This window comes from Haliotis rubra, unplaced genomic scaffold, assembly GCF_003918875.1.
Source record: "Haliotis rubra isolate DU_JTF1 unplaced genomic scaffold, ASM391887v1 Scf202, whole genome shotgun sequence".
NCBI classification, from domain to species: domain Eukaryota; kingdom Metazoa; phylum Mollusca; class Gastropoda; order Lepetellida; family Haliotidae; genus Haliotis; species Haliotis rubra.
Genome location: NW_025766026.1, coordinates 156658 through 184299, shown reverse-complemented (window position 1 = coordinate 184299; position 27642 = coordinate 156658). Strand labels below are relative to the sequence as shown.

Genomic DNA, 27642 nt, shown 5'->3' with positions numbered 1-27642 from the left:
TAGGAACCGATGACATGTGTCAACCCAATCAGCGAGCCTGACCACCCGATCCCGTTAGTCGCCTCTTAAGACAAGCATATATAGAATAGAATAGAATAGAATAATACTTTAATGCCTTTTCAAGAATTTGTGTTACATCAGCAGAGCTACTGACACATTAGAGAGATACCAAACATATTAACATAAATTCTTTGATTTAGGTATCTTCACATTTGTTTAAGAGAGATATGGTACTTGGAATAAAGGATGTACTGGCTCTCTGTAGCGGCGGCCTGAAGGGAGGAGGTTGTATTCCGAATTTAAGTAGTGAGTACGGTCAGATATGATTTTGACAGCTTGATCACAGGAAGTATGGATGAGTAGTTGTCATGAAGCCTTAACAGTTCCGGATAACAGTTCACATTTTAACACTCCACGACCAGTTAGTCCCTTACAGAAACAACAGACGACATCAAAAGTACCCCGCCTGTCCACGTCCTGCGAATGCAAAATTTCAGGATGTCCACGTCCTGAGAATGAACCTCCTGAACCATGTCGTTCTCCTTCCAGTCTAGGGGCGTAGCTACCATTATGAAAAAAGCCCGGGCTTACACATTATTTTGGTTAAAGATCACAATGAAAGTTTGGCAAGACCTCTATACTATCTAAATACAAAGCCTTGCAACCTATCGGGCGTACACGAAAAACTTGGCTTGCTACGCGCCTGCCTTCCATCAAGCTTTCTCTGTAATGCAGAAGCCCAAAATGAATCTCCAACCTCACAGGGGCATATTAAACTAGCTTTTGTTTTTGTTTCTATCAATTGAGACTTAATGGTTATGAAAGAGGATAATTGTGAGTGATTGAGTATGGTTTTACGCCGCTTTTAGCAATATTCCAGCAATATCAGGGCGGGGGACACCAGAAACTGGCTTCACACGAGCGTATTGTGAGGCTCATGTGAATATGTGTAATTACGTAGAAGAATGAACGTCTCACATAAGCCAGTAACGCTTACAATCTGACCGATCCACGCATGCACCAGCCCAGTTGCAACGGGAATCAAGTTTAAATGTTAACGTTATATAATAATTAATATATTTTCTCATTTCTCCTTAATGACACATTAACAGCTTGATTGAACAACAGTCATAAGGAAATGCTTCCAGTGCGTTCCAGCTTATCACAATCCCGAACATCGGTGTTCTCCCCCCACAGTGGTTAATTCTAAACTGAATTAACAATTACATGTATTGTAACATTTGAATATTCCAGGAATATGCTGAAGTGCATATTCCTGAACATTATCAATCCTTTCTTGAAACTTATTGGCCCTTACTGTAATATTTCTGATTGCATGTTATTCATCTTACTGATGTAATTACGTGCTGATTTTAAGGAAGCATTGCATCTGAATACATTTGAATGCACACCTGTATGGAGCTCGTGTTACCAATCATATGTGTGCGTGCAGCCAAATTATAAAAATACCCGATTGTTGAGTTTCTAGTTTATGTGGATGTGGGTTGTCTTGTGTGTAGAGCCCAAGGTACAAATCAGTAGAAGTTGGGCATTTTGGTCACGGCGAGTCCTCGAAAGAGTGGCCGTGTTTGTCAGCTTGACTCCTGAGAGCTTTTAGGATTTCTGTACTGCCCCCAACGAAGCACGGTGACCTTAGGCAAGCGAGTTTGTATAAAATTGCCTCAGTTCACACAGGCGGAGAATGGGTACCCGGTGGAATAAGCCATATGATTATTAACCTTCTAGCGCCACACAGGCAGCTCGGGTTATCCAGGGTAATGATGTCCATCTTGATGTGTGCTTAGAGCATACCCGTGCGAAGTGGAGTTAAGCGCTATATAAGTCGCCTATTATCATTTTGTCAGTCTTCTTAGCAAACAGTGTTGCCACGGATAACTATATTTGTTGATGTGATTCAATACTCATTGACGCAAAATGTAGCCAGATATTTGGGACGGGGACGTTTGTGATCTTAAGTCTGTTCATTATTCAATGATGGAATGGTTCAACAAAGCCGTAGACCTGCATCACGTGATCAAGTTTAGTTAATAACCAATGACAGAACTAACACGCTGTCCTAACTGGAACAAGGACCCGGGAAGATGTCAAATTGACACTCACCATTTTGTCATTTATTATATATGTCTTCAGCAACCCATGCTTGCTGTAAAAGCGACTATGCTTGTCGTAAAAGGCGACCTACGGGATCGGGTGGTCAGGCTCGCTGACTTAGTTGACACATGCCATCGGTTCCCATTTGCGCAGATCGATGCTCGTGCTGTTGATCACTGGACTGTCTGGTCCAGACTCGATTATTTATAGACCGCCGCCATATAGCTGGAATATTGCTGAGTGCACCGTAAAACTTCACTCACTCACTCAATCACTGATTCTTGAAGGATGTGACGTACGTCCCTGGTTTAGTCGGTTTCTACTAGCGAGCGAAAAGTAAATGGTCTGCTCTGGCGTTTCCATGAAGCTGAGGCTTGATTGATTTGTAGTTTAATGCCATACTCAGCAATATTCCAGCTATATAGTGGCGGCCTGTAAATAATCGAGTCTTCGTCAGACAATCCAGTGATCAACAGCATGAGCTCGATCTACGCAATACGATGACAAGTAACATGTAACGACCAAGTCTGTGAGCCTGACTGTATACCCGATCCCGTTAGTCGCCTTCAACAAGCATGGCGTGCTGAAGACCACTTCTAACCCGGATCTCACGGGTTATGTTCGAGAATGTAAATGCTGTTGTTTAAGAATACACTTTGATGCCATGTGATACTTTGATACATCGATAACGACGATGAAAATTCATGATCTTGCAGAATTACTGTAATTGATATGTCTGTCACTTTTAAACAACAAGGCAACATGCACCTATTCTACAGATTACATATTGTAATGCCCCAAGATTTTAACTGTGAGTACATAACTCGCAGATATTGCACTCAAATACACACGTACGCTTACGAATGTACAATATGTACGAATGTATTTACGTAGTGAAGAATATCACCCTTTGGAACACAACCCAGCAGCTGGATTTCCTTCCCTCCCCACCGGCTCCCAGCAGCAACATATTAACGGCTTTCATTCTGCTTGCTACGGGAAACCCGTAGTTTTCTGCATAGGACAGTAACGTCTAAAACTTTGATTTACAAACTCTTGTGCCATATCACATCGCCGTAAAACACACTTGAAACAAAATATGGCAACAACACTTTATTAAAATTGTGATTACAGTTTACAATAATTATACAGTCTTTATAATTTTGTATCATTACTAGGGAAGTCAGTTTTAGTCCCAGCACGTGTTTCTGTTCGTGACTGTGTCCGTGTGCGTGTGCATGTGCATGTGCACCCTCTGTTTAAAAACCCACCATTGTGCCCGTTCTACTTTAAGAATTCAAGAAATATTGTCCGCATGATGATTTTTGTGGAAACAAATCCCATTAGGTGAAGTGTAGCCTATGACGTAAACGCAGATCAGTTTTGAAAGACAAATATAAATCCACTGTACGAATCAACACACATATTAATAAGGATATTTTTACAGTGATCTATTTTGGTCGGCAGTGGTGATACATGCAATCACAACAATCCTATTTGAAGAGTGACAATGAGATTGGTGGCGTACTCATGGTGACCATACATTGTTTACATTCACGTTGTTTTGAGTAAAATATGATAAATTTACACAACAAAACTGCTAACTTGGATCTTCTTTTACCGAATTAAGTATAATTTGATGTAATTATGTCATATAACTGGTTAATGCTACATCCATATGAAGAAAAAATAATCTGTGTCATGGTAGAATGAAATAAAATTCAGAATCACTTGATTTCAACATGCAATTCATGAGAACCTAGAAAATATCAGGTATACATAAAGCTGAAGTACAGGTTAGGTGTGTATCCACTAGATCTAGGGACAAATATGTAATAAGAAACTGGAAGCACTGTTAATTTCACATGATGAAATGAGTTTTCAACTACATTCTAGAAGAATGATAATAATCCCACAGGGATACTCATCTTCAAACATTATAATGAAGAGTTTGACACTCAGCAACAAAGATAACACGAGTCAAAACAATTGTCTTGACAGTCATTAACGAAGCGATCAGCAAATGTGGTCATCTGGACGACACTGGTCAGAACAGGGACGTCATTGATCAGTCTTCATCAAGGTCTGGACAGTCGTTGAGGAAGTCGTCAGCGAACCTCGTCATCTGGACAAAGCTGGTCAGAGCAGGGATTGTCACGTTGTCATCAAGGACCAACTCATCCTCATAATTCTTAACCGGGTACACGTGAGAGCGAGGCAGGCCCAGCAACTCTCCCGTCTTCTCTACAACGTCTCTGATGGCAGAGCTGATAAACAACTGGGACACGTCTTTGCTGACCACCTCACACGCCTTGTCCACCTTGGTCAGCAACACCACCTGCGGCAGGCCTAACAGGGGAAAAATAATGAACAGTGGTTTTAAAGCCAAGCGATTAGAGGACAAAGATGATACACAGCATTTTTATCACGGACTTTTATCATACACACATGCGTCAGGGAACGCAGAGGAATGTTCTCTTTGAAACCTCTACATAATGTTTCAATGTTGCATAATGGATTTGCCAGTGTACTCACTTTCACTGGTACAAATCATATAGATTTGGAAATTATGTATAAATATCCTGGTATCAGTAGTTCACCTTGGACATTCACCCTGTGTTGAACTGCTTTGAACGTCTGTAGTATTTTGTCTGGGAAGACATCTATGGCAGTGCTGTCGACCACGAAGGCAATACAGTGGATTCGGTCATTCAGGGTTGGGTTCTTCTTGTACCCTGGGATGTCAGGACGAATTGGAACAGATGGGTTGAACTGAAACCATCGGATGCAAATAAAGTTGAATCGTGTTGCAGCCGTAGTACGGTTTGCTGCATGGTCTCTGCAACTTGTGTTGCAGTTGTTTGTTTGTTTGTTTGTTTGTTGTTCATCACCGCACTCCGCAATATCCCAGCATTATAATGGCGGTCTGTAACCAGGGCGGTCAAGTCTGGACCGGACAATCCGATGACTCACATTATGAACATTGATGTATGCAATTGGCATGCATGCAAACAGGAAGTAAAAAACATATCTTAGTGGAATATTTGATTTTCATAACATGACCACATTGGTTTTATCAATATTAACAGTAAGTCCTCAAACGTTACAGTATTCTAATAAACGAGCCAGTTGGGTTTGTAAGAATATTTAGCTGATTCCCCGAATCTAATGACAGGACAATGAAAACATTTACATTTGGTAATGATATGCTAAAATATGATATGCCGATGTATTAATCATTAAGAAATAACTGATATCTTCAATCGTTTTAAAGATATCTGTATTATACTTAAAGATATCATTAATAGTTTCAAGATGTCGGTAAATAATTGAAAAGATAATCCTGAAATCCAAAGTAGAAGAGATATAGTAAATATAAATAGAGATATTTTCAGTTCTGTTCGATACTGATATATAAACTAAATTAAACATATTCATATCTTTACATATATATAGTTGATGTCTATAACTTAAGTCACAGGAAAAACGGCAAACGAATATTACAGGTACATCAATGATGTCACTGACTAATGATGTAAAAGAATTTAATGCAGTATTAGTGTATAATACATGGTCTTCTAATTAATGAACGTTTCATGGAACCAGATCCATATCTGCAGACTGCCTTCATTGGAAGTGCAAATGAGATAAGATATTACCGTGAATCTGTCCGGCAAATGACCGTCGATGATCGCCATCAGGTCCGACAGATCAAGATTGAGACCGTCTTCAAGTCCCCTTGTGTCACAAAGTCGAACCTTCAAGGGCTGTCGACTGTCGGTCGATTTTATCTTGTACAAACGATACTGAAAATAAGATCAATAAAAGATATATTGATGTAATCATTTGTGAAATTATCAACTTATTTGGGTCAGGAACTGAAGTAAATGTTATTTGACAAGAAAGTCCAAATTTTGTAATTGCTTTACGTGTGTGCTTTCTCATGGATCAAAACCATTGCTCATTGAGGACTGATACTAGTTCATACATGAAGCTGCATTATTTCGTTCCAGTGAAAGATATCAGTATACTTTTACCTTTTCAGCATCTAGTCATTCTATTTACCAAATAAACATAACAAATAACTCATTGAATTAGTAGTTAGATGGGATACGTGTCAACCTACAGTAGTTGTTAGACTGTGTTCTGCACTCCCACTGCGGGCGACGGAGGTTATCCGCCCTTGGAATATAGAGTTGATGGTGTTGAAGTAGCTGGATTTGCCCGATCCAACCGCCCCCAGCAACAAGATGTTCACATGATCCAGCTTCCCCGGGGGTGAGTACGTTTCCAGTTCAGACTTCAGTACCTGTGGACACACGTTAAATCTCAATGTGTAGCAGGAAACAACAGCTGCAAGTAAACTGATAGTTACAAGTAACAGGTTGTAATTGGACATTAGAATATCTGTGGAGTGACATAACAGACACACCTTCCTGTATTAGCTAATGGCTATTTGACCGATGTATGATTACTCTTGTTCTTCTTGACTAGAACTACACCATCAGACCAAAAGCAAAGTTTCCCAAATGTCTTCAGGAATGGGTCAGTTCGTAGGAAAGGTCAATCTTTGTAACAAGTCGAAAATCCAAACCTTTTGTTTCACCTCAGGTAGCTTCCGCCACGGTGTCTCATCTTTGCGTGCAGCGTGTTCTGAAATTATTCCTCCAAATATCCTCATTTATGCATAGTATATGATATTTTACAGAACATAACATTTACTAACTGACCCTCGTGTTGAACTTGTGGTAACACTTGGTATGAAGAGGAAAATTGTAGTACAACATAAACTGGTTGGTATTGTCAGAGATAATTGTCACCTTGTTTTGACAACATTATAGCTTCTGGACTATTTCACTTTTGTATAACCTGGAGCTACATATCGTTCAGGCAATCTTGACCATTACGGCATTGAAAGCCTTAAGTGACCAGTTATCAAGACGGCATCGTTTGCTTGCCTCTATCTCTCCTCAAGTTAAAACTCTACCTTGAACAGGCAATCACTGATATCTGTACACAGCGTTCTCTTTAGCAAATGGAAAATAAAGATATAATTGTTCAATGAAAGGTTTAAGATACTGTCACCTGTAACTTGATATACTTCCACATCAGTAAACTGAAGATTGTTTCCTGTGAAGTTGGTGACATCATGTCCTTGCATGTCGTAAGTGTGGTTAAAACTCATGTGTCCATTGCCTTGGAAATAATTGCTCTGTTTGTTAATAGTTGAAGTGAAAGTGCACAGATCATGTCCTCCTCCAAAGGTAGGTCCATACTGAGCATTATGATAGACGGTATGCTGCAAATTGGCCGTCTTTACGGGATACTTTTGTGGTTGAAAACTATTCGCAGCCTGAAGCCCGAACAGGAAGGCTTGGTTGTCTGGTTTGAAGGTTCCATCACTTGACCAGCTGACCGATGTATAGCCACCGAACACATATCCAGCCGTGTTGTAGCAGACGGAGACGGTTGCTCCACTGTTGTCACACTTCTGATGGAAGGCCGGGCCGCTACATCCGTCTCTGGCTGCCTGGTACAGCAGATTGAAGTCTTTCCTCCCTCCTATCCAGGTACATAACTGATCCTTGTAAGCCTTGGTTAGTTTACTCATGACCACAGAATCTCCTCAATAACTCTAGAGAACATACAGATTTATTCATAATTAGTAGGTGTTCATGCATATACATTACATAATACAGTTGTCATATTTGTATGCGGTATATATAATATCACAGTATGTTTTTTTGTACTTGATCAAAATATGACACTGCTCAGAGAATATACAGATTTATTCATCATCAGCAGGTGTTCATGCATGTACATTCCACAAGTATTTATGTTTGTGTGCGGTATATATAATATCACACCATGATGTTTTCCACTTGATCAGAAATTGTATTCTTTCAGTTATTATAGATTTACGTTTCAAATGGCTGAATTTGCTGAAAATTCCATGGTCCCCTCAAAAATCTGTATGCCCCTATGATTATATTAAATCTAATTTAAGACTTATAGCTTGTTGTGCTGATGTAGTGTAAAACATATCCCACCTCAACCATCCCTGCGCCCCTTTCAGTACACAACCGAAACATCAGTCTCATTAACCAATTCAGTGAGTGAGTGAGTGAGTTAAGTTTTACGCCGCACTCAGCAATATTCCAGCTATATGGCGGCGGTCTGTAAATAATCGAGTCTGGACCAGACAATCCAGTGATCAACAGCATGAACATCAATCTGCGCAATTGGGAACCGATGACAAGTCTCAACCAAGTCAGCGAGCCTGACCACCCGATCCCGTTAGTCGCCTCTTACGACAAGCACAGTCGCCTTTTACAGCAAGCATGGGTTGCTGAAGACCTATTCTACCCCGGATCTTCATGGGACCATTAACTAATTCAGATAATGACCTACTTTTCGGCATATCCAAATTTTCTCGTGTGAAAGTAAAAAGAGACACCACAAACATCTATGGTTACACTGAATTTCAATCCCTAGTTTTATAAGAAAATGTTTTTCACAAATTGATTTTATTTTCAAAGTTTAAAAATATCGTATTTCTATATTTTATGTCGAGGTTTAGGCAGCATGTCGGTAACTATAAGACGTCACAGACTGCCCCTGTTGGAAGAGGTCGTACACTAATTCACAATTCATCTGGCTCACTGGTTACACCTGTTATGTGTTCTTTGCGCTTATTAAGTGTATTTTGGTAACGTACCATGTGATTGATATACCAGACCGCCAAACATTTCTAGTGGCCGAGCCTCGTTTTGAGATTTCCACTATTTCCAGATTTCCGTTTGTCAGAGCACGCTGTGCGACAGAGCTCGCTGCACGACGTGTTCGAAAGGATTAGAAGGAGAGTAGTGTTGCAATATACAAGTGATTAGATGTAGCAAATTATACTGATTAATATTTATATATCCAGTTGAATGAGCGGTCTCAAAATTCTGGACTGGTTATTGTAGTAAGTTGCGCAATAGGATGGAACCCAGTCAACAGGAAACGAGACTGTTGTGTAATCAATGTTTTGACTTGTAGCAAATGTTCAGTCCTAATTTACATTTTGTTGTGAGTGAGTTATGTTTTACGCCTCTGTTAGCAATGTTCCAGACATATCACGGCGGGGCTTTCCACAAATGAGCACCACGCATTGTACCCCTGTCGGGAATTGAACCCTTGTCTTCGGCGTGAAGAACGATCGCTTTGACCACTTGGCTACCCCACCGCCATACAATTAATGTGCACAATAAGTACCACAAGACTGTAGAGGACTATCATCACCACAACACGTCTACAGCTGAAATACATGTATGCACACGCCAGTGACTCTCAAAGGCCACGTCGATTGTACATAACACTCGTGGCGTCAGCTCAAATGGAACAACACAAGCTTGCAATGCAAGATTAGTAAGTGAATTGGGTACCTAGCACATATTATCAACAATATGAACTCGGCTTCCGCCTATATATCAGCCTGGTTCCCTGGGTCTATTGCGCCTGTGCTAACGCTCCTGGTTCCCTGGGTCTATTGCGCCTGTGCTAACGCTCCTGGTTCCCTGGGTCTATTGCGTCTGTGCTAACGCTCCTGGTTCCCTGGGTCTATTGCGTCTGTGCTAACGCTCCTGGTTCCCTGGGTCTATTGCGCCTGTGCTAACGCTCCTGGTTCCCTGGGTCTATTGCGTCTGTGCTAACGCTCCTGGTTCCCTGGGTCTATTGCGCCTGTGCTAACGCCCTGGTTCCCTGGGTCTAACGCCTGTTGCTAACGCTGGGTTCCCTGGGTCTAACGCTCCTGGTTCCCTGGGTCTATTGCGCCTGTGCTAACGCTCCTGGTTCCCTGGGTCTATTGCGCCTGTGCGCCCGCTCCTGGTTCGCCCTGGGTCTATTGCGCCTGTGCTAACGCTCCTGGTTCCCTGGGTCTATTGCGCCTGTGCTAACGCCCTGGTTCCCTGGGTCTATTGCGCCTGTGCTAACGCTCCTGGTTCCCTGGGTCTATTGCGCCTGTGCTAACGCCCTGGTTCCCTGGGTCTATTGCGCCTGTGCTAACGCCCTGGTTCCCTGGGTCTATTGCGCCTGTGCGCCCTAACGCTATTGCCTGGTTCCCTGGGTCTATTGCGTCTGTGCTAACGCTCCTGGTTCCCTGGGTCTATTGCGCCTGTGCTAACGCTCCTGGTTCCCTGGGTCTATTGCGCCTGTGCTAACGCTCCTGGTTCCCTGGGTCTATTGCGTCTGTGCTAACGCTCCTGGTTCCCTGGGTCTATTGCGTCTGTGCTAACGCTCCTGGTTCCCTGGGTCTATTGCGCCAGTGCTAACGCTCCGACACTGACCCAGGCAACCACTGCCGAATGGCGGCCTTCACTGCAGGGAAACGCGCCATACATTTACTATAGAAAAATCCGAGAACGGGTGGTTAAAATTTTTTCATAGCATTTTCATCGATACTATGGCAAAATATACGTCACCAGAACAACGGCCATCGTTACTTTCAGTGTACGAACACGTTATTTAAGCAGTTTCGAGTCACGAAAATCGTCGTAACATTGGCGATATGTAAACAATGACATACACCCTATTTTCATTTTAGTTTAACATTAGTCATAGTATGGCAACATCTGCGTGACTCTACTGGGAAGTTGATTACACATCGGGCCATTATATCTAACATTGAATGTAAACCATTCCCCACCCCATATATAGCTACAGTTTTGTATATAATAGGAAAACGGACACATTATGATATATTTGTGTATCCTCCAAAATCGACTGGAAATTTAAACTTACTACATCTGAAAAGAGCCATGCATAGTCTTAGGTGTACAGGGATAGGAAGTGTAAGATTCTTTGTTTTAAAATGCTGTTAATAGAAGGAAACAGATAAACTGTTGATAGAACCACGCCCTGCTTGTTGTAGGTTGTCAAATGATCTTTGTCTCAAAAGGCGAATAAATATCTTCACATCTTGTGCTAACCACACATATTCAAATCAGAATATTCTAAATATGAATGAGTCTAAACAGAATGTTTTTAATATGAGGAGCCATGTGGTACGGCATTGGAGAGGCAGTTTGCGTTCATCCAAATACAGTAGCCTGCACCAATACCTTATAGGGCTTGTGGTGTGCACAAGTTGGAGAGGGGTTCTGCCACATTCTAGGCCCCAAACCATAGCATTGTTTGCTGTATTGAGAAACCATTTACACATTATATTCTGTACATCTTCAATAATTTTACAATATGAGGTCCCCTATCCTTCTGCACCATTACACACTATAGGAACAATCATAGCATGAAATATCATAATTAATCTTGACATGGTTTATTTTCAACTTTCTTTTGACATCTGTACAATGCCATAAGAGCCTTTTTACTCTGTGCACCAAGAGTAGTTAGTGCTTTAGTGTTAACACAATACCAAATATCTATATAAAGACACAATTTCAAGATACACACCATAAGCTTTTTGATCCAAACTTCAAAACAACATCACTGATGGTGTGTTGAATTATGTGTGCATGCACTGGTGTCAAGTAAAATAAAGTAATGCAAACAGTCCATAGCAGCATTTAACCAAACTAGTTACTGATATCTGACTGAAAAACTGCTGATATCAGATGATTTGTATCAGATCTATTCTAATAACACCAGGGTTATCATGCTCAAAATAACCAATGTACAGCAAATGTATTCTCTGATACTGGCTTCAAGCCATAAAAACTACAGTTCTCATGACAGGTTTCATTGAAAAAATCACACTTAATTCAACAGTTCACAAATAGTAGAATGTTTATCTGTCTAAAAAGTTCTTCTTCACATATATGTTATACCAATGTATTAACAGACTGATAATACCATGTATTTTATATATTCAGTTTAGTAATATAACCTATCAAATTTATAGTTTTGAGCTGTGTATGTGCATTTTTGTATACAGATAATTTGATTAACAATGTTTTATTATAATCATAAACATTTCTGAATGATATTGGTATATATGTTAACTGTTTCATGTTGTTTTGCAGAGGCTAAATATCAGAATGATAAACCTTGTCATTAACAGCATCCATATGATCTAAACGCTTTAAATTGTAATTTCACAAGACGATCGAAAAATGTATCCGCTAAACCTACCCTGAAACGCTGGAAGACATGGGACATAATCGGCGATATTTTCGTCATCAAATTTGCAAAAAAAAGATACTAACTACAGTCAATCAATGTGGTCGTTCAGATCCATGGTTTATGTGTACGGTTTCGTGGCAATAGCGAGCTGACACGAAATATCAAAGCACATGTCGGTGATGAAAATAGGGGGTGTGTCATTGTTTACATATCGCCAGTGTGACGACGATTTTCGTGTCTCGAAACTGCTTAAATAACGTGTTCGTACACTGAAAGTAACGACGGCCGTTGTTCTGGTGACGTATATTTTGCCATAGTATCGATGAAAATGCTATGAAAAAATTTTAACCACCCGTTCTCGGATTTTTCTATAGTAAATGTATGGCGCGTCTCCCTGCAGTGAAGGCCGCCATTCGGCAGTGGTTGTCCTGGGTCAGTGTCGGAGCGTTAGCACAGGCGCAATAGTCCCAGGGAACCAGGCTGATATATAAGCGGAAGCCGAGTTCATATTGTTGATAATATGTGCTAGGTACCCAATTCACTGTGTGACCCGATGTCCCCAAATGTCGGCTCTCGCATCACGGTAGTGGACACAAGTCGTTCCCACGGTTATAATTATTCATTGAATATGACATATTATAGCAGAATTAATAATAAGAGTCAGGGTACATCGTCAGAAAAATCAAATATGTACCTTTGAATCACAAAGCGGTTGAAATCATTCGGAACAGTTTACGTGTATATCGATAGTTTCTCCGAATCATACTTTCTGTTTGTAAACTAGGTCATGGAGTTGTGTCCCTTCATGTAAACGATCCAGGAAATAAGACAACATTTTACAACACTTCAACCAGTTATTTTTTATAAGTTACTGATATCACAGATTCGTCTTTGTTTCCACGGGTTAGAGCGGACAGGGACCCTTTATTACTATTATTATGTGGGGTAATGCTGTAGAACAGCATATGGACATGAACAATGCACACTTAGGGACTGTTCACAATTGGGGTGGGGTGGGGTGGGGGTGGGGGTGGAGAAGAGTAAAGGGGAGAGAGGGGATGATCATGATTTTAAAGGGGCGGGGTCAGGTAGGGGTTTAAGGGGGAGGTAAGGGGGTCAGCAATTTTGTACACATTTACTAGGTGGGTCAGCAATTCTCTACATACTTTTTTTTTCAATTGTGCTTGAAATGTATGGGAAGGGGAGGGGGGAGGTTGTCATTGATTTTGTACATGACATGCTGGGGGGATCACTTACTTTGTACCTAAAGTTTAGGGAGGGTCATTCACATTGTACATTCTTCTCCATAAAAGTCAGCATCACCCCCACTAGCCAAAAATTATGAACGGTCCCTTATCAATAATACATAGTGGCAGCCACTGGTTCTATGACTTCGTCACCGTAACCCACAATAAAAGCACATAGTAAAGTTACTATTAATATCAACATTAACATTTAGTTATTAGTATTAATATTGGCATGAAGCTGTTATCATAAAGATCATATACTGTATATAGTGTAGTTACTATTCAGTGTCAAATGTAGCTATTAGTATTAAGTATTAATATTACTAGCTAGTATTAGTATTACTATTAGTATCTAGTTATTAATATTTGGTTGCAGAATGGGTTTTCAACGATTCCACGAGATATTAGTCACGCCATTGTTCCTATCTGACATTAGAAGAGAGGTGAATTTGGATACACAGTCATTTCTCCAGGAACACCCTAGGTGTAACGGGTTGGGTACCGTCGTACATCAGTCGATTACACTGCGTAGATTGTCCATTTTCATCTGACCGTTGCACATTTACAACCCGTCATCATTTGCAATTGTTCGACCTTTATTGAAGTATGTCTTGTGTGCTCAGTGTGTTCCTGATGTATCTAGACGAGCACGAATAACTGAGTGAGTGAATTTACCTTTGTTGTGTGTGTGCCGCTTTGCTAGCAATAGTCCAGCAATATCACGGTGGGGGGAACCCAGAAATGGGCTTCACACATTGTACCCAAGTGGGAAATCGAACCCGAGCCATGGGCATAACCAGCGAATGCTTTAACCACTAATTTTGATCGCCCCGAGACGAATAGGACAATCCGAGGACACCATACGTGACAGAACTGACTGCGTGAAAAGCTTGTTACTTTAGTTTGTGTTATCAGGGCTCGTATGGTGGCAGGGATGTTGCTGATGCATTGCTGATTACAGATGCGGCCTTGACCTCACTCAGCAAGATAGAGACTGCCCTAGTGTATGTATAAAATTACACACATATACTTCAATTGTTAAATGTGTTCGCGAAAATAATCACAATTGTTTTGCATGCAAAACACAAGATGTATGTAAACAAGACAACATGCGACTAACTTACAGATTAATGTAAAGTACCAAGATTTTATCCATCAGTACATAACTCGCAAATATAACACTCAAGTTCGCACGCACGCATGCACGCACGCACGCACGCACATAAAGACATCTTGAGAATATGTACGAATGTATTTAAGTAGCGAAAAATATATTGTATTCTCACAACGGAGGTCAGACTCCAATCGGCGGCACTGGTTCTGGAACGACCAGTTATCTCCTTTCGGAACACAAATCAGTAGCGGGATTCTGTTAAGCTATTTTAATTTCATACAATTACATTTCATACCAAATGATGAAATGTGAACTATCCCACATGGATATTTATCATCAAACATCATAATGAAGAGTTTGAAACTCATCAACAAAGATAACATGTGCCCTGATTTCGGGAACGTGTGTTATACTACATGGACAATTAGTCATTAACATGGTCTTGACAACAAATCTGGTCATCTGGACGACACTGGTCAGAGCAGGGACGTCATTGATCAATCTTCATCAAGGTCTGGACAGTCGTTGAGGAAGTCGTCAGCGAACCTCGTCATCTGGACAAGGCTGGTCAGAGCGGCGATAGTCACGTTGTCATCAAGGATTAGCTCATCCTCATAATTCTTAACCGGGTACACGTGAGAGCGAGGCAGGCCCAGCAACTCTCCCGTCTTCTCTACAACGTCTCTGATGGCAGAGCTGATAAACAACTGGGACACGTCTTTGCTGACCACCTCACACGCCTTGTCCACCTTGGTCAGCAACACCACCTGGGACAGGCCTAACGGGGAAAAATCAATGGACAATGGTTTAAAAGCCAAACGTTCAGAGGACAAAAGATAACGCATCAACTTTTGATCATAAACACATGCGTAAGGGAACGTAGGTGAATTTTCAATTTGAAACCTCACTCTCTCGCATAATGCATTTTGCATGCAGTGAAACCTGGGTTCACGTTTAATGACGTCAGTGGACCAGTGTTGTAATCACAGCATAATAGTTGTTCCTGTTACGTCACTCTCGGGGTCAAAAATATGTTATCAAGTAATAAGACCATGAGCAATACAAAATTAAAACAATACAAAAATAAGTATAGATATGTTGGTATCATCCTTCACCTTGGGCATTCACCCTGTGTTGAACTGCTTTAAACGTCTGCAGTATTTTGTCCGGGAAGACATCTATGGCAGTGCTGTCGACCACGAAGGCAATACAGTGGATTCGGTCATTCAGGGTTGGGTTCTTCTTGTACCCAGGGGTGTCAGGACGAATAGGAACAGATGGGTTGAACTGAAACAGGGAGGTGACTGTAGAAAGCAAATAAAGCTGAATTGTGTTGCAATCACTGCATGGTCCACAATAGAATTTTTGTTCTATTTGTTTGTTTGTTGTTGAACGTCACACTCCAGCAATGTTCCAGCTATATGAAGGCGGTCTGTATATTGTCGAGTCTGAACCATACAACCCAATGACTGATATCACTTGTTTTAAAACAAATGATTACGATTATGAATAGCAAAGTGAAATTGAACATAACTTGCTTTTTGTGATCAAGCATGGCATGTTACAAGTTCGTTGATTCTAATAATGGTATGAAATACATGTATACACATTCATAAATCATCTGTCTACTGCACAATAAGTATGACATACCATGCTCTGTGTAGAAATGTGTACATAACCGCGTATTATTGAAACTATGAAGCAGTGGTTTTCGGGTCTTAAAGGGGTCAATCGTTGGCAATTTTGTGATACAAATGGTATCTCTGACACGGCTAACTTATAATGATTTGGCTGCTAAAACTGATTGAATAGCACAGACCTTCGTATTTTTAGGATCGAATGTAACCTTAAAATCGTAAACGGTGAACTCTTTCTAAACAATCACACTGTTTCATCCTATATCGCAAATCAATAATATATCATAGGTGCATGCATCAAAAAATCCTTCCAATGTTTTAACATCACGTTTATTACTTCTATTCTCTTGTGTTAGTGATCTCGTGTGATGCCACTGACTCATGATGCATTAAGAAGTCAGTACAGTATTAGGGATTAATACAGTAGGGTTTGATAATTAATGAACGTTTCATGGAACCGGGGTACACATCTGCAGACTGTGGATCCTGGCGACTGCCTTCATTGAAAGTACACGACATGCTTTGACATCACATCAAAATTTACCGTGAACCTGTCTGGCAAATGACCGTCGATGATCGCCATTAGGTCCGACAGATCAAGATTGAGACCGTCTTCAAGTCCTCTTGTGTCACAAAGTCGAACTTTCAAGGGCTGTCGACTGTCGGTCGATTTTATCTTGTACAAACGATACTGAAAATATGAAGGTTATTAAAAGATATATTGATATACTCATTTGTGCAAATATCAACTTGGTCGGTTCAGGGTCTGAACTAAAGTTGTTTGACAAGAATGTCCAAATTTTGTAATTACTGTACACGAGTGCTTCCTCCTGGACCAAAACCATTGTTCATTTAGGACTGATACTAAAAGTACTACAGGAAATAGAAAAAAGAACTGGTTTTAGGCTGTTACTCTGTATCCCTAAAATTTAAACAACTGCAAAAATGTCGAAATAACCCACATCGGCCTAACTGGGCGTTCAGGGAGATGCGTAACAGGATATCAAGAAAAAAAATGTTTACCAATAGCTGCTGAAAACAATAGATCAGACTATAGATGACAATATGACGACGGACCGTCGACTCACCTGGCATGAAATGCATGTGCTGCCTACGGGCACAAGGGGTCATCTTAAAGATATTTTATGCTTTCTCATGTGTGTTAAATATGTCTCATCTATTGATTAACATCTTACGTGTCTCTCTTTCACAAAGTTTATGTTGAGATATGTAACAGAGTATGATACCCATAGAAAAACTTAAACCAGCCTTCGTATTAAATGTCTCAATGTCTCAGTGACATGACCACCCGATGATCAACAGGACAGGATAGTATTTGTAAATAGTTATGACATGCCATTTGCTTCCCCAGTCTATTTCCCCTAAAGGATTATCTTATCTCTGCTGATATCTCTATCACCCAGCCCGACCCAAACCACCGTCTGCGACACCCGTCCTGACACACCGTTTGAGACGACCCCTTCTACCTATTTCCTTTTTATAGTGATGGTGGAACTCCATGGTAGCTACATCCTTACTATTTTCAGTATTAAAGTTATTATTGTTTACGTCAGCTAACGTTTTTCGCGAAGATAAGTTTATTTTTGAAATGGGAATTAAAAAGTGTCCTTTGCAATACAGTATCGTCGCACACTAATTTGCATAAAGTCATGGTCTGTTCCAAATAAGTCGCTTGTCGCTTTGGACTTAGGAGAAAAAAACGCATTGCTCATTTCTGCACTAATCTCTCCTCAATAAAGTCCTCTTTCTACGTTTCCTATATCTCTACTACCAAGACTGTAGTTAGGCCGAACATAGTTTAACAGATATTTCACATTTTCACCTATTAACTACATAAATTGTAGATAAAATGCAAAAAAAAAATAGGTTTTTTTTCTATTTCCGACAGTACTTTTTATAGTTCTGACATGAAGCTGCATTATTACATTCCAGTGAAATATCAACATTTTTCCTTTTCCACATTTCGTCACAACAAATACCTAATAAACATAAAACATAAATAATTGAATTAGCAGTTAGATGGGCTACGTGTCAACGTACGGTAGTATGTTGGACTATGTTCTGCACTTCCGCTGCGGGCGACGGAGGTTATCCGCCCTTGGAATATAGAGTTGATGGTGTTGAAGTAGCTGGATTTGCCCGATCCAACCGCCCCCAGCAACAAGATGTTCACATGATCCAGCTTCCCCGGGGGTGAGTACGTCTCCAGTTCAGACTTCAGTACCTGTGGACACACGGTAAGGCTCAATGGGTAGCAGCAGTGGCAAATGAAATGATAGTTACACGCAACAGGTTGTTACTGAACATTGAAATCTCTGTAGAGTGACATAAAAGATATACCTTCCTGCATTATCTAATGGTTATTTGACCGATGTACAAAATACTCTTACTTCACGTGACTAGAACTACACCATCAAACCAAAAGCAAAGTTTTACAAATGTCTTCAGCGATATATCAGTTCGTACGAAAAAACAATCTTCGAAATGCAAACCTTTTGTTTCACCTCAGGTAGCTGCCGCCACGGGGTCTCATCTTGGCGTGCAGCGTGTTCTGAAATTATTCCTCCAAATATCCTCATTTATGCATAGTATATGATATTTTACAGAACATGACATTTACTAACTGACCCTCATGTTGAACTTGTAGTAACACTTGGTATGAAGAGGAAATTGTAGTACAACATAAACTGGTTGGTATTGTCAGAGATCATTGTCACCTTGTTTTGACAACATTATAGCTTCTGGACTATTTCACTTTTGTATAACCTGGAGCTACATATCGTTCAGGCAATCTTGACCATTACGGCATTGACAGCCTTAAGTGGCCAGTTACCAAGACGGCATCGTTTGCTTGCCTCTATCTCTCCTTAAGTTAAAACTCTACGCTTCATGGTAGAGTTATGGTAACAATTGGTACAGACAGTAAATTATGTTGATACTGTCAGGCATTGTTTGCCCTTAACCCTGAAAAACTGCTGGTCCACCTTCGGACCCAGAACCATACAAGTAAAAAGTGGTGGGTCCTCATCAGATCAGAATGTATAGGCCCTATAATTTAGCTAATTTCCAGCAAACCAAAAATGTGACAACTAACAAACTGAGTTAAAGAGTTTAATTTAACTCTAGTGACTGAGCTTGTTTTCATTTACAACAAAATCAACATCCATGTCGAGATCCAAGTCTTCCTCGAACATGATAGTCGTTACACTTACAGACAACAGCTGCTGATCGAGATAAACACTAGAAATTACTGAATGATATATTCGAATTAATATTAATTTCGATCGCTCCTGTCAGGGAGTAAATGAATACCATTTAGGCTTGACAACATGTTAACTTTTATGAATTATAGCTTCTGGATTATTTCACTTCAGTTCAACCTGGAGTCACATATTGTACAGAGAGGTAATGGACATACTCAAATAGACAGAAAAAAACAAAAAACAGTACGCTCTAATAGGATATCACTGGTATCAATGTTCAGGGGAAACGGAATGTAAGGAGTGACTTGTTCAAATAAAGTGTATAGGAGATTGTCACCTGTAACTTGATATACTTCCACATCAGTAAACTGTAAATTGTCTCCTGTGAATGTGGATGTACTGCCTCCTAACATGCTGTAAGAGTTTGGACTTGTGTATCCATTGCCTTGGAAGTAATTGTTCTGTTTATTAATAGTTGAACTGAAAGGGAACAGATCATGTCCTCCTCCAAAGGTAGATCCACAGTCAGGTTTATGATAAACGGTATGTTGCACATTTTCCGTTTTTATGGGATACTTTTGTGGTTGAAAACTATTCGCAGCCTGAAGCCTGAACAGGAAGGCCTGGTTGTCTGGTTTGAAGGTTTCATCACTTGACCAGCTGACCGATGTATAGCCACCGAACACATACCCAGCAGTGTTGTAGAAGACGGAGACGGTTGCTCCCCTATTGTCAAACTTCTGGTGGAAGGTCTGGCCGCTACATCCGTCTCTGGTTGCCTGGTACAGCAGATTGAAGTCCTTCCTCCCTCCCATCCAGGTACATAACTGATTCTTGTAGGACTTGGTTATTTTACTCATGACCACATAATCTCCTCAATAACTCTAGAGAACATACATTTAATTCATATTCAGTAGGTGTTCATGCATAAACATTACATCATACAGTTGTCATATTTGTGTTGGTACATATAACATCACACCATGTTTTCTACTTAATCAAAATATGACACTGTATTACTTTCAGCCATTACAGATTTTCGTTTCAAATGGCCCTGCCATATCTCAATCAGCTAGAAGAAAGTGTCATTTCCAAATGAAATATACATCAGTGCACAGACTTATTATTGTCTTTATATGGTTTTCTGAACAGAATAAACACAAACTGAATTTGTTTAATATCTAAATAGTTCCCGTCCTTTGCGTTCATATTTCTACCAAGGAGCAAAACATCCAAAGGGGCCCAAACAAGATTATAATCAGGCAAGACATCCCAATACAAGCCCTAAAGTTAAAAATTCTTTCCACATAAGCGTACGTGTCAAAACAATACAATGACGGCCTATATTTCGTTGCCTATATAGCAAGAACTGCCGAGATCCCGCATTAGAGTGAGTGAGTTTAGTTTTACGCTTTTAAAAATATTCCATTTTAGAAACTTACAAGTTCGATATCGGAAGATTATCGGATGTCACAAATGTTGTCAATCACTCCTACAATACACAAATACATGGGGACAAAAGATAAACAAGCAGTTGTCACTAAGGTGACATATATATAATCCCCCGCCGCAAATTATCAAATCAAACTTAAAGAGTAATGAAAGTGAAGGTCGTAGTTTAAGATGAAGTTAAATGTCAACAAAAACACGACCAGTCAACCTCTCTCGATATCTTGCTCTGCTCTGTAGCTGTTCAAACACACAAATAGTTTCAAAACTGACTTTGACCTTGACATAAATGTCATGGTGTATGAAATATGCAAAAAATAATAATAGAGAAATTGCTTATCAAAAACATTCAAGAGAAGTCTTGAAAGTCTGTGAAGAAAAAGTACAGTGAACCGTTCTTGAGATATCTTGCTGACAATCTTAACATACTGAAATGTTCAAAGTGTCGCTGTGACCTTGAAAATTATGTCAAGGTCACCAAACTCGACTGGGCCCTTTCCTATTCTGCGATGAACCTAGGTACCAAGTATGAAAAGAATCCAGTCAATGGTTCTTAAGATATTGCAATTCGTACGGACGGACAGACGGAGCTATATATATCCCCGCTTAGCGCTAAACGCGCGGCGGGGGATAACAAACAGTTTGATATGTGCATCAGAATTACAATTAAACAAAAGATACATTGGCCGCTGTGTCAAACAATAATCATAGTTTACACATTTACTTATCATATGATTGTGCGCATGTCAGTGAACCCGTTAGGACGTATCTCACGGAGCTCTCGCGATATAGAGCTAAAATAGGATGTTCAATCAGACATTAACGTCCGAAAAAGTACAATTAAACAAAAGATACATTGACCGCTGTGTCAAACAATAAATCTTCGGCAAGGCTCTGATATTTATAACTTTATCAACTCGTGTTGATATAATTGATATCAGTAGACACTTGGGTGAGATTCTCTATTTATAGTTTACACATTTACTTATCATATGACCACATATGGTCAATCGGTATTGTCGCAGCTATTTATGATATCATACCTGGAATTACTGATATCATGATCGAATTATTAGCTGATCCGAATTAAATTACTCATAAGAAGAAACAAATGCTTGATTTAATCAATATTGTGAAATATTTGACTGTTATCATGAAATGAATTATTGCTATTAGTCTATGAATTAACAAGAAAACACTATCATCACTATCACTATTCTCCCACCACTGGGCACATTTTTCAGTTATGAAAGTCCACATATACTAAGCAGCAAAAGAAACGTCAGTTTGGAATTTTTCTTCGCAGAAACGGATAACTGTAAACTCATTTAATGTTTTGATTGAATATTTTGACAACATCTCCAACTTTACCTGAGCAAAGACATTCCTTCCCAAACTCAGAACGGAACCCAGGAAATGGTCTCAAAAATGCAACCTGATCTCGGAGATGGTACGGTGTTCTCCATGTTTTTCATGCAACTCATACTGCACGTGCTGTTCACAAGGACCAGCCGTATAAAATGCACCCCCAAACCTGGTTGAAACATTCACATTACAACGTCAGCAGGATGCCCATTCTCACGACAGCTCAGAGGTACCAGGCGCTAGGAAGACTTGAAGCTGGCCACACTGCACAAGCCGTTGCCAATCACTTCCAGGTCAATGTTCGGACCATCTACAGGCTGCAGCAACGTTTCCGGGTCACCATCACCACAAATGATCGTCCCCGTACTGGCAGACCAAGGTTGTCCACAAGACGACAAGACCGCCATGTTGTGCTACAGCATGTACAGAATCCCTTCATCAGGCATTTGAAACAGCACGCCAGACAGTGGGAACACACGGAAGACCAATCAGTAGTAATGCAGTACGCCGACGTCTTAACAGCGGGAACCTCCATTGCCGTAGACCTTACCGTGGACCTATCCTCACCCCTCAACATCGGCGTGAACGTCTACAGTTTGCCCTACAACACCAAAACTGGCGATACAGGCAATGGAGAACTGTTCTGTTCACAGATGAGAGTCGGTGCAGATGGCAGAACAATAATATGGCGACGACTCGGCCAGCGTTACTCAGACCAATGTGTTATGGAAAGAGACCTAAGGGAAGTGCAAGCATCATGTTATGGGGTGGAATAGACCTGAACCAGAGAATGGGTCCTGTGGTGTTCCAGAACCTTGGTCCAGGGAGAGGAGGCGCATCACAGCGGTGCGCTACATCGACCAAGCTCTCAGACCTCACGTCATACCACATTTCGCATGTCACCGGAACAACATTTTCCAGCATGATAACGCCCGGGCCCATACTGCCAGACTTCCCACAGCGGAACAGTGTCAGCATTATGCAGTGGCCAGCCCTTAGTCCTGATTTAAACCCAGTTGAACATCATTGGGATGAAATTCAGAGGAGACTGAATAATGTCATACCAAGGCCGAACACAGCCGGTTTATTGCGCCAGGCCTCTCTCAGTGTGTGGTTCAAGGTGCCATGGCCTTCATCAATCGATTGGTGCTCTCCATGCATAGACGCTGTGCTGCAGATATTGCCGCTCGTGGTGGTCACACTAGATACTGAAGTCAAGAGTCTGAATGGACTGCAAACGTTCCCGTAATGTCTTGGAATTGTGCTGAGTTATTTATTGTTGTGTCAAGGTATTGTACACAAACAAAATAATTTTGGATCCGCTTATGTCCATTTCTGTAATGATTTGATTACAGCGCCTATCTAATTTTGAATTCGTAGTGACGTTTTTTTGGGCTGCTGAGTATAGTAATGGATAATATCGAAGTAAAGGTATGTTTTGGGCATAATGCCATTGGTAGATAGGTTTAGTCCAAATTTTCACAGAGTTCGGAAAAAGCCAGACAGAGCTTTCATCAGAAAAGAAAACATTATCCCAATCTTGATTTTCGTGCGCCCTACACCAGATTAAACGTCTTTCTTTTTGTCATCAATGGTGAGGGACATCCGCGATTTATCACCAAGTTAAGTTTTTGTAATTCTTGGCTAAGGGTTTTATTACATACCTGAGGATTTCCTTTATTAATAATCTCATTACTGATATTCAAAGCTTTTCAGTTTTCCCCTACTCACAATCTGACCAAGTCGCCGGCGATCCGTAGTACTGAACTTCCTTGGCATCCCTGCCCCTGTCTTGTGCTCAATCCCAACTCCTGATAGAATATTCCTTATAGTTCTGTATACTGTAGACAGAGGAATGTCATGTCTACCAGCTAACTCTATTGCATTAGTCACACCGATTTAAAATCATCTAGATCCAGCCCTCTAGTCGCGTCTGCTGTCAAATCTGCCATATAAACAAAGGAAGCTGTATGCTACACCAGGGGAGATAACTATTGATGTAGTAAGGTTCATTCTTCAGCCTACAAGAGTTGCCTCCTATACTGAGTACCTTACTACAATCATAATGTAACACCTATTTTGATACTCTATTATCAGTTTTAGGAAACAAAGATTTTCTCAATAGTTTCTGGGAAAACTGTAGGTGAAAACGGACAGTCACACCAGTGAACTAAATTGTTATGATTGAGTGAGTGAGTTTAAAGTTTACGTCACATCGGCAATATTTCAGCCATATCGTGACGACAAAAGGTTATGTACTAAGAATAAATATATTTATACTTTTTAAAAACCTGTCAGCTCAGGACAGTGTAGCAACTGAACAACAAGGGGAGTTCTATGGATATACACCTTCTTTAATATGATATGAGTGACGTTTCGGTGTAGCTACTAACACCGTTATCAAGCAAATGATGTACAATACAAATGCAAGGTATATTTATATACATAGTAAAGTTGAACAGTCTGTGAAGAAGAAAGACTCTAAATCCGCCATCTCTGACCACACCCAAGCTCATCCAGACCACAACATCCTATGGAACAGCATCAATGTACTCACCAGCAATCACACCCACTACAAGATCAGAAAGCTACTAGAAGCCATTCACATCAAGAGACTCCAACCGGCCATGAACAGAGACCAAGAATATTACATCCCCACTGCCTACAACCAACTCATCACCAAGCAATCTTAATCCTATTATTCTCCTGTCTGTCATATCACTGGCTTCCTCCCTTAATCCCCCATAGCTTACTATGTTTGTGTAACTATTGGCCTCTTGTGTAAACATCCACCACCTTGTACATCTACCTCATTAATTGTGTAAACACCATCACTTACTGTTCAACTTTACTATGTATATAAATATACCTTGTATCTAGTATTGTACATCATTTGCTTGATAACGGTGTTAGTAGCTACACCGAAACGTCGCTCATATCATATTAAAGAAGGTGTATATCTATATCCATAGACCTTTAAGAGCCGACATGATCCTACAGAGTATCACCTATAAGTAAATCTTTTACAGATATCGGCGCCTGATTACGCTCGATGCGTCAGCTGAAATGGAAAAACACGTTTTAAAGGTACTGTCGGAATGCTAGAAAAATGCTTTTTAGCCTTAATATCTTTATAAAGGTGATAAATGTACTATGTTGTCAATATATCAACTCGCCTATTGTCTACCTAAGTTTTATTTCAATCGATTTAACATTCCCATGCATTTAAAGGGCAGTTTACAGGAGAGAATTTGGTACCAAAACAGCAACTTAAGATTTTTTCAGTTCAACAACAGAAATCTGAAATCGTCTTTACATTCATGCTAATAATATAGGTGGTGTAAAAATATTAATTAACGTTTATCCTAAACAAATAAATGTTGAATGTTTGTGTTACTTTACTAAAGTATCGTTTTCTTTATTGAAGAAATATTAATATAAATGTTAAGTCTTGATAAATAAGTTTCCCGTCATGCATGCACATCTTTATCACAGCGTCCACTATGGCCAACGATTTGCAGTCGATTGTTGTAAAGGTTTATAGTTTTTTTCTGCTTAAAAAAGACAGAGTAAACCTTTCATTAGTTTAGAAAGGGTTTATTACAGAACTTGTAGAGCTGTTGGCATGTCTTACCAACAAGTTTACAATATTGTAAACAAATCAGACAAGACAGGGACCGTCTCAAATGCAAAACCGGGACGTAAAACCATCCTTGACAACTTTGACAAGGGAGTGCTTAGACGGGCGGTCTACAAACTTTATGAGAAGAAAAATATATATATATTCTAAAGAAGCTACACCAGTGACTTCGTTAAATCTTTGGCCAATGTTCACAACTAGATTAAACTGACCGAATTACATCCATATTTTTTCAATGAAATATACTGTTGACATGCAAAACATTTATTAAAACGTTGCACATTTCTACAAGCAGTCGATAAGATAACACAAGTGATAGGATTCTTTCCAATGTACAGTAATTCGTATGTTTATTTCAAAACAAACACACATACACAAATGATCCCTTACATAACTGATACGTATACTATAAGTACACATATTCAACATTTTGCAGAAAACATCTATTGAGATGACCCCTCGCCCCGAGCGTGTGCTCAGGTGTCAATTTCACCTGTCGATACCGTGCATGCTGATGACGTAACACAGGCAGTTAATGTTTGTTTCAAATAACGTCCAACTACCCCTTATTTTTCTAAGTTTTGGTATTTTCATCGAGTAAAACACATTTTAGAGCATGTCTCAAAATTTATTCCCTCGGTCTACATTAGGTAGATGTTTCTTGAAGTGATATTTGTTATTTAAGTAACTGTAATACCTCTGAATTTTAAATATAAGTCAAAAAGCATTTTTCTAGCATTTCCGACAGTACTATAGCAGTTTCATTATCCACAGTAAAAGCATACAGTAAAGTTACTATTAATGTTAATATTAATATTTAGTTATTAGCATGGAATTAATCTTGATACTGGCATAAAGCTGTTAGTATATAGTGTATATAGTGTAGTTACTATTCAGGATCGAATGTAGCTATTAGTATCAGTATTAAGATTAGTATTAAGAATGAATATGACTAGTTAGTATTGGTATTACTATTAGAATCTAGTTATTAGTATTTGGTTGTGGAATAGGTTTTGTGGAATGGGTTTTAGGATTTTAATTTTAATTTGAAGTTCTGTCCCTACACTACCAGGCCTATTGCTTCACCCAACCCCTGACGATCCGGGTTACAATTGATCTTCGGTATCTCATGCTTGTCCTTAGAGGCGACTAACGGGATCGGGCGGTCAGGCTCGCTGACTTGGTTGACACATGTCATCGTATCCCAGATGTGTAGATCGATGCTCATGTTGTTGATCACTGACTGGATTGTCTGGTACAGATTCGAGTATTTACAGACTGATGGAATATTGTTGATTGCGGCGTAAAACTAAACCTACTCGCTCACTGACCATATATGGAAAATGCCGAAGCTTAATGGTCTATTCAAAATCATATCACTCTAAGGGTCATAGATATACGGCAGGTAAAAGCCAAACGAAAAAACGCCACTTTCGAATAAAAGTGCCCATCCAAAACATCTGATCAGTTATGCTCAGTATCTCTATATTTGTGTTAGATTGAAAACAGTGTCATGTTTAGCTAATTTGTCGGAACACGTTCCAATTTATATCATACACATCCGTTTTGCACAAAAACTTCGACAGTCACAGTCGAACAAAGGTAGAGATGTCTGAACTTTATGAGTACAAGTATGTATACTGTAGTCCCCTCTGGAGCCAAACATCAATACCCATTCCAACCATATTTCATAGCAAACCCAGACAAACCAATATCATTATTAAAGCATAAAAAT

The 27642-nt window shown here is 40.0% G+C and overlaps 2 protein-coding genes across 4 annotated transcripts; both read right to left on the bottom strand.

The window, feature by feature from the left end:
- Window positions 1-3210: 3210 nt before the first annotated feature.
- Window positions 3211-19855, bottom strand: LOC124275745 (interferon-induced protein 44-like). 2 transcript variants are annotated; one of them, XM_046711399.1, is made up of 7 exons: window positions 19791-19855; window positions 18743-18801; window positions 18291-18474; window positions 16774-16920; window positions 15708-15879; window positions 15082-15370; window positions 3211-4264 (listed from the first exon to the last, which is right to left on the bottom strand). In XM_046711399.1, the coding sequence occupies exons 4-6, from the start codon at window positions 16810-16812 to the stop codon at window positions 15090-15092; spliced, it is 492 nt and encodes a 163-aa protein (XP_046567355.1). In that variant the 5' UTR covers window positions 16813-16920; window positions 18291-18474; window positions 18743-18801; window positions 19791-19855; the 3' UTR covers window positions 3211-4264; window positions 15082-15089. The 2 variants fall into 2 exon arrangements, with proteins under 2 accessions (XP_046567355.1, XP_046567356.1); XM_046711400.1 differs by having other exon boundaries at window positions 3211-4137; window positions 15047-15370; window positions 19791-19854.
- LOC124275744 (interferon-induced protein 44-like) lies at window positions 4648-20285 on the bottom strand. 2 transcript variants are annotated; one of them, XM_046711398.1, is made up of 6 exons: window positions 20056-20285; window positions 7198-7465; window positions 6707-6765; window positions 6239-6421; window positions 5772-5918; window positions 4648-4884 (listed from the first exon to the last, which is right to left on the bottom strand). In XM_046711398.1, exons 1-6 carry the CDS (start codon window positions 20266-20268, stop codon window positions 4663-4665), a joined length of 1092 nt encoding a protein of 363 aa, XP_046567354.1. In that variant the 5' UTR covers window positions 20269-20285; the 3' UTR covers window positions 4648-4662. The 2 variants fall into 2 exon arrangements, with proteins under 2 accessions (XP_046567354.1, XP_046567353.1); XM_046711397.1 differs by lacking the exon at window positions 20056-20285 and adding an exon at window positions 12926-13034 and having other exon boundaries at window positions 7198-7747.
- Between the last annotated feature and the right edge of the window lie 7357 nt (window positions 20286-27642).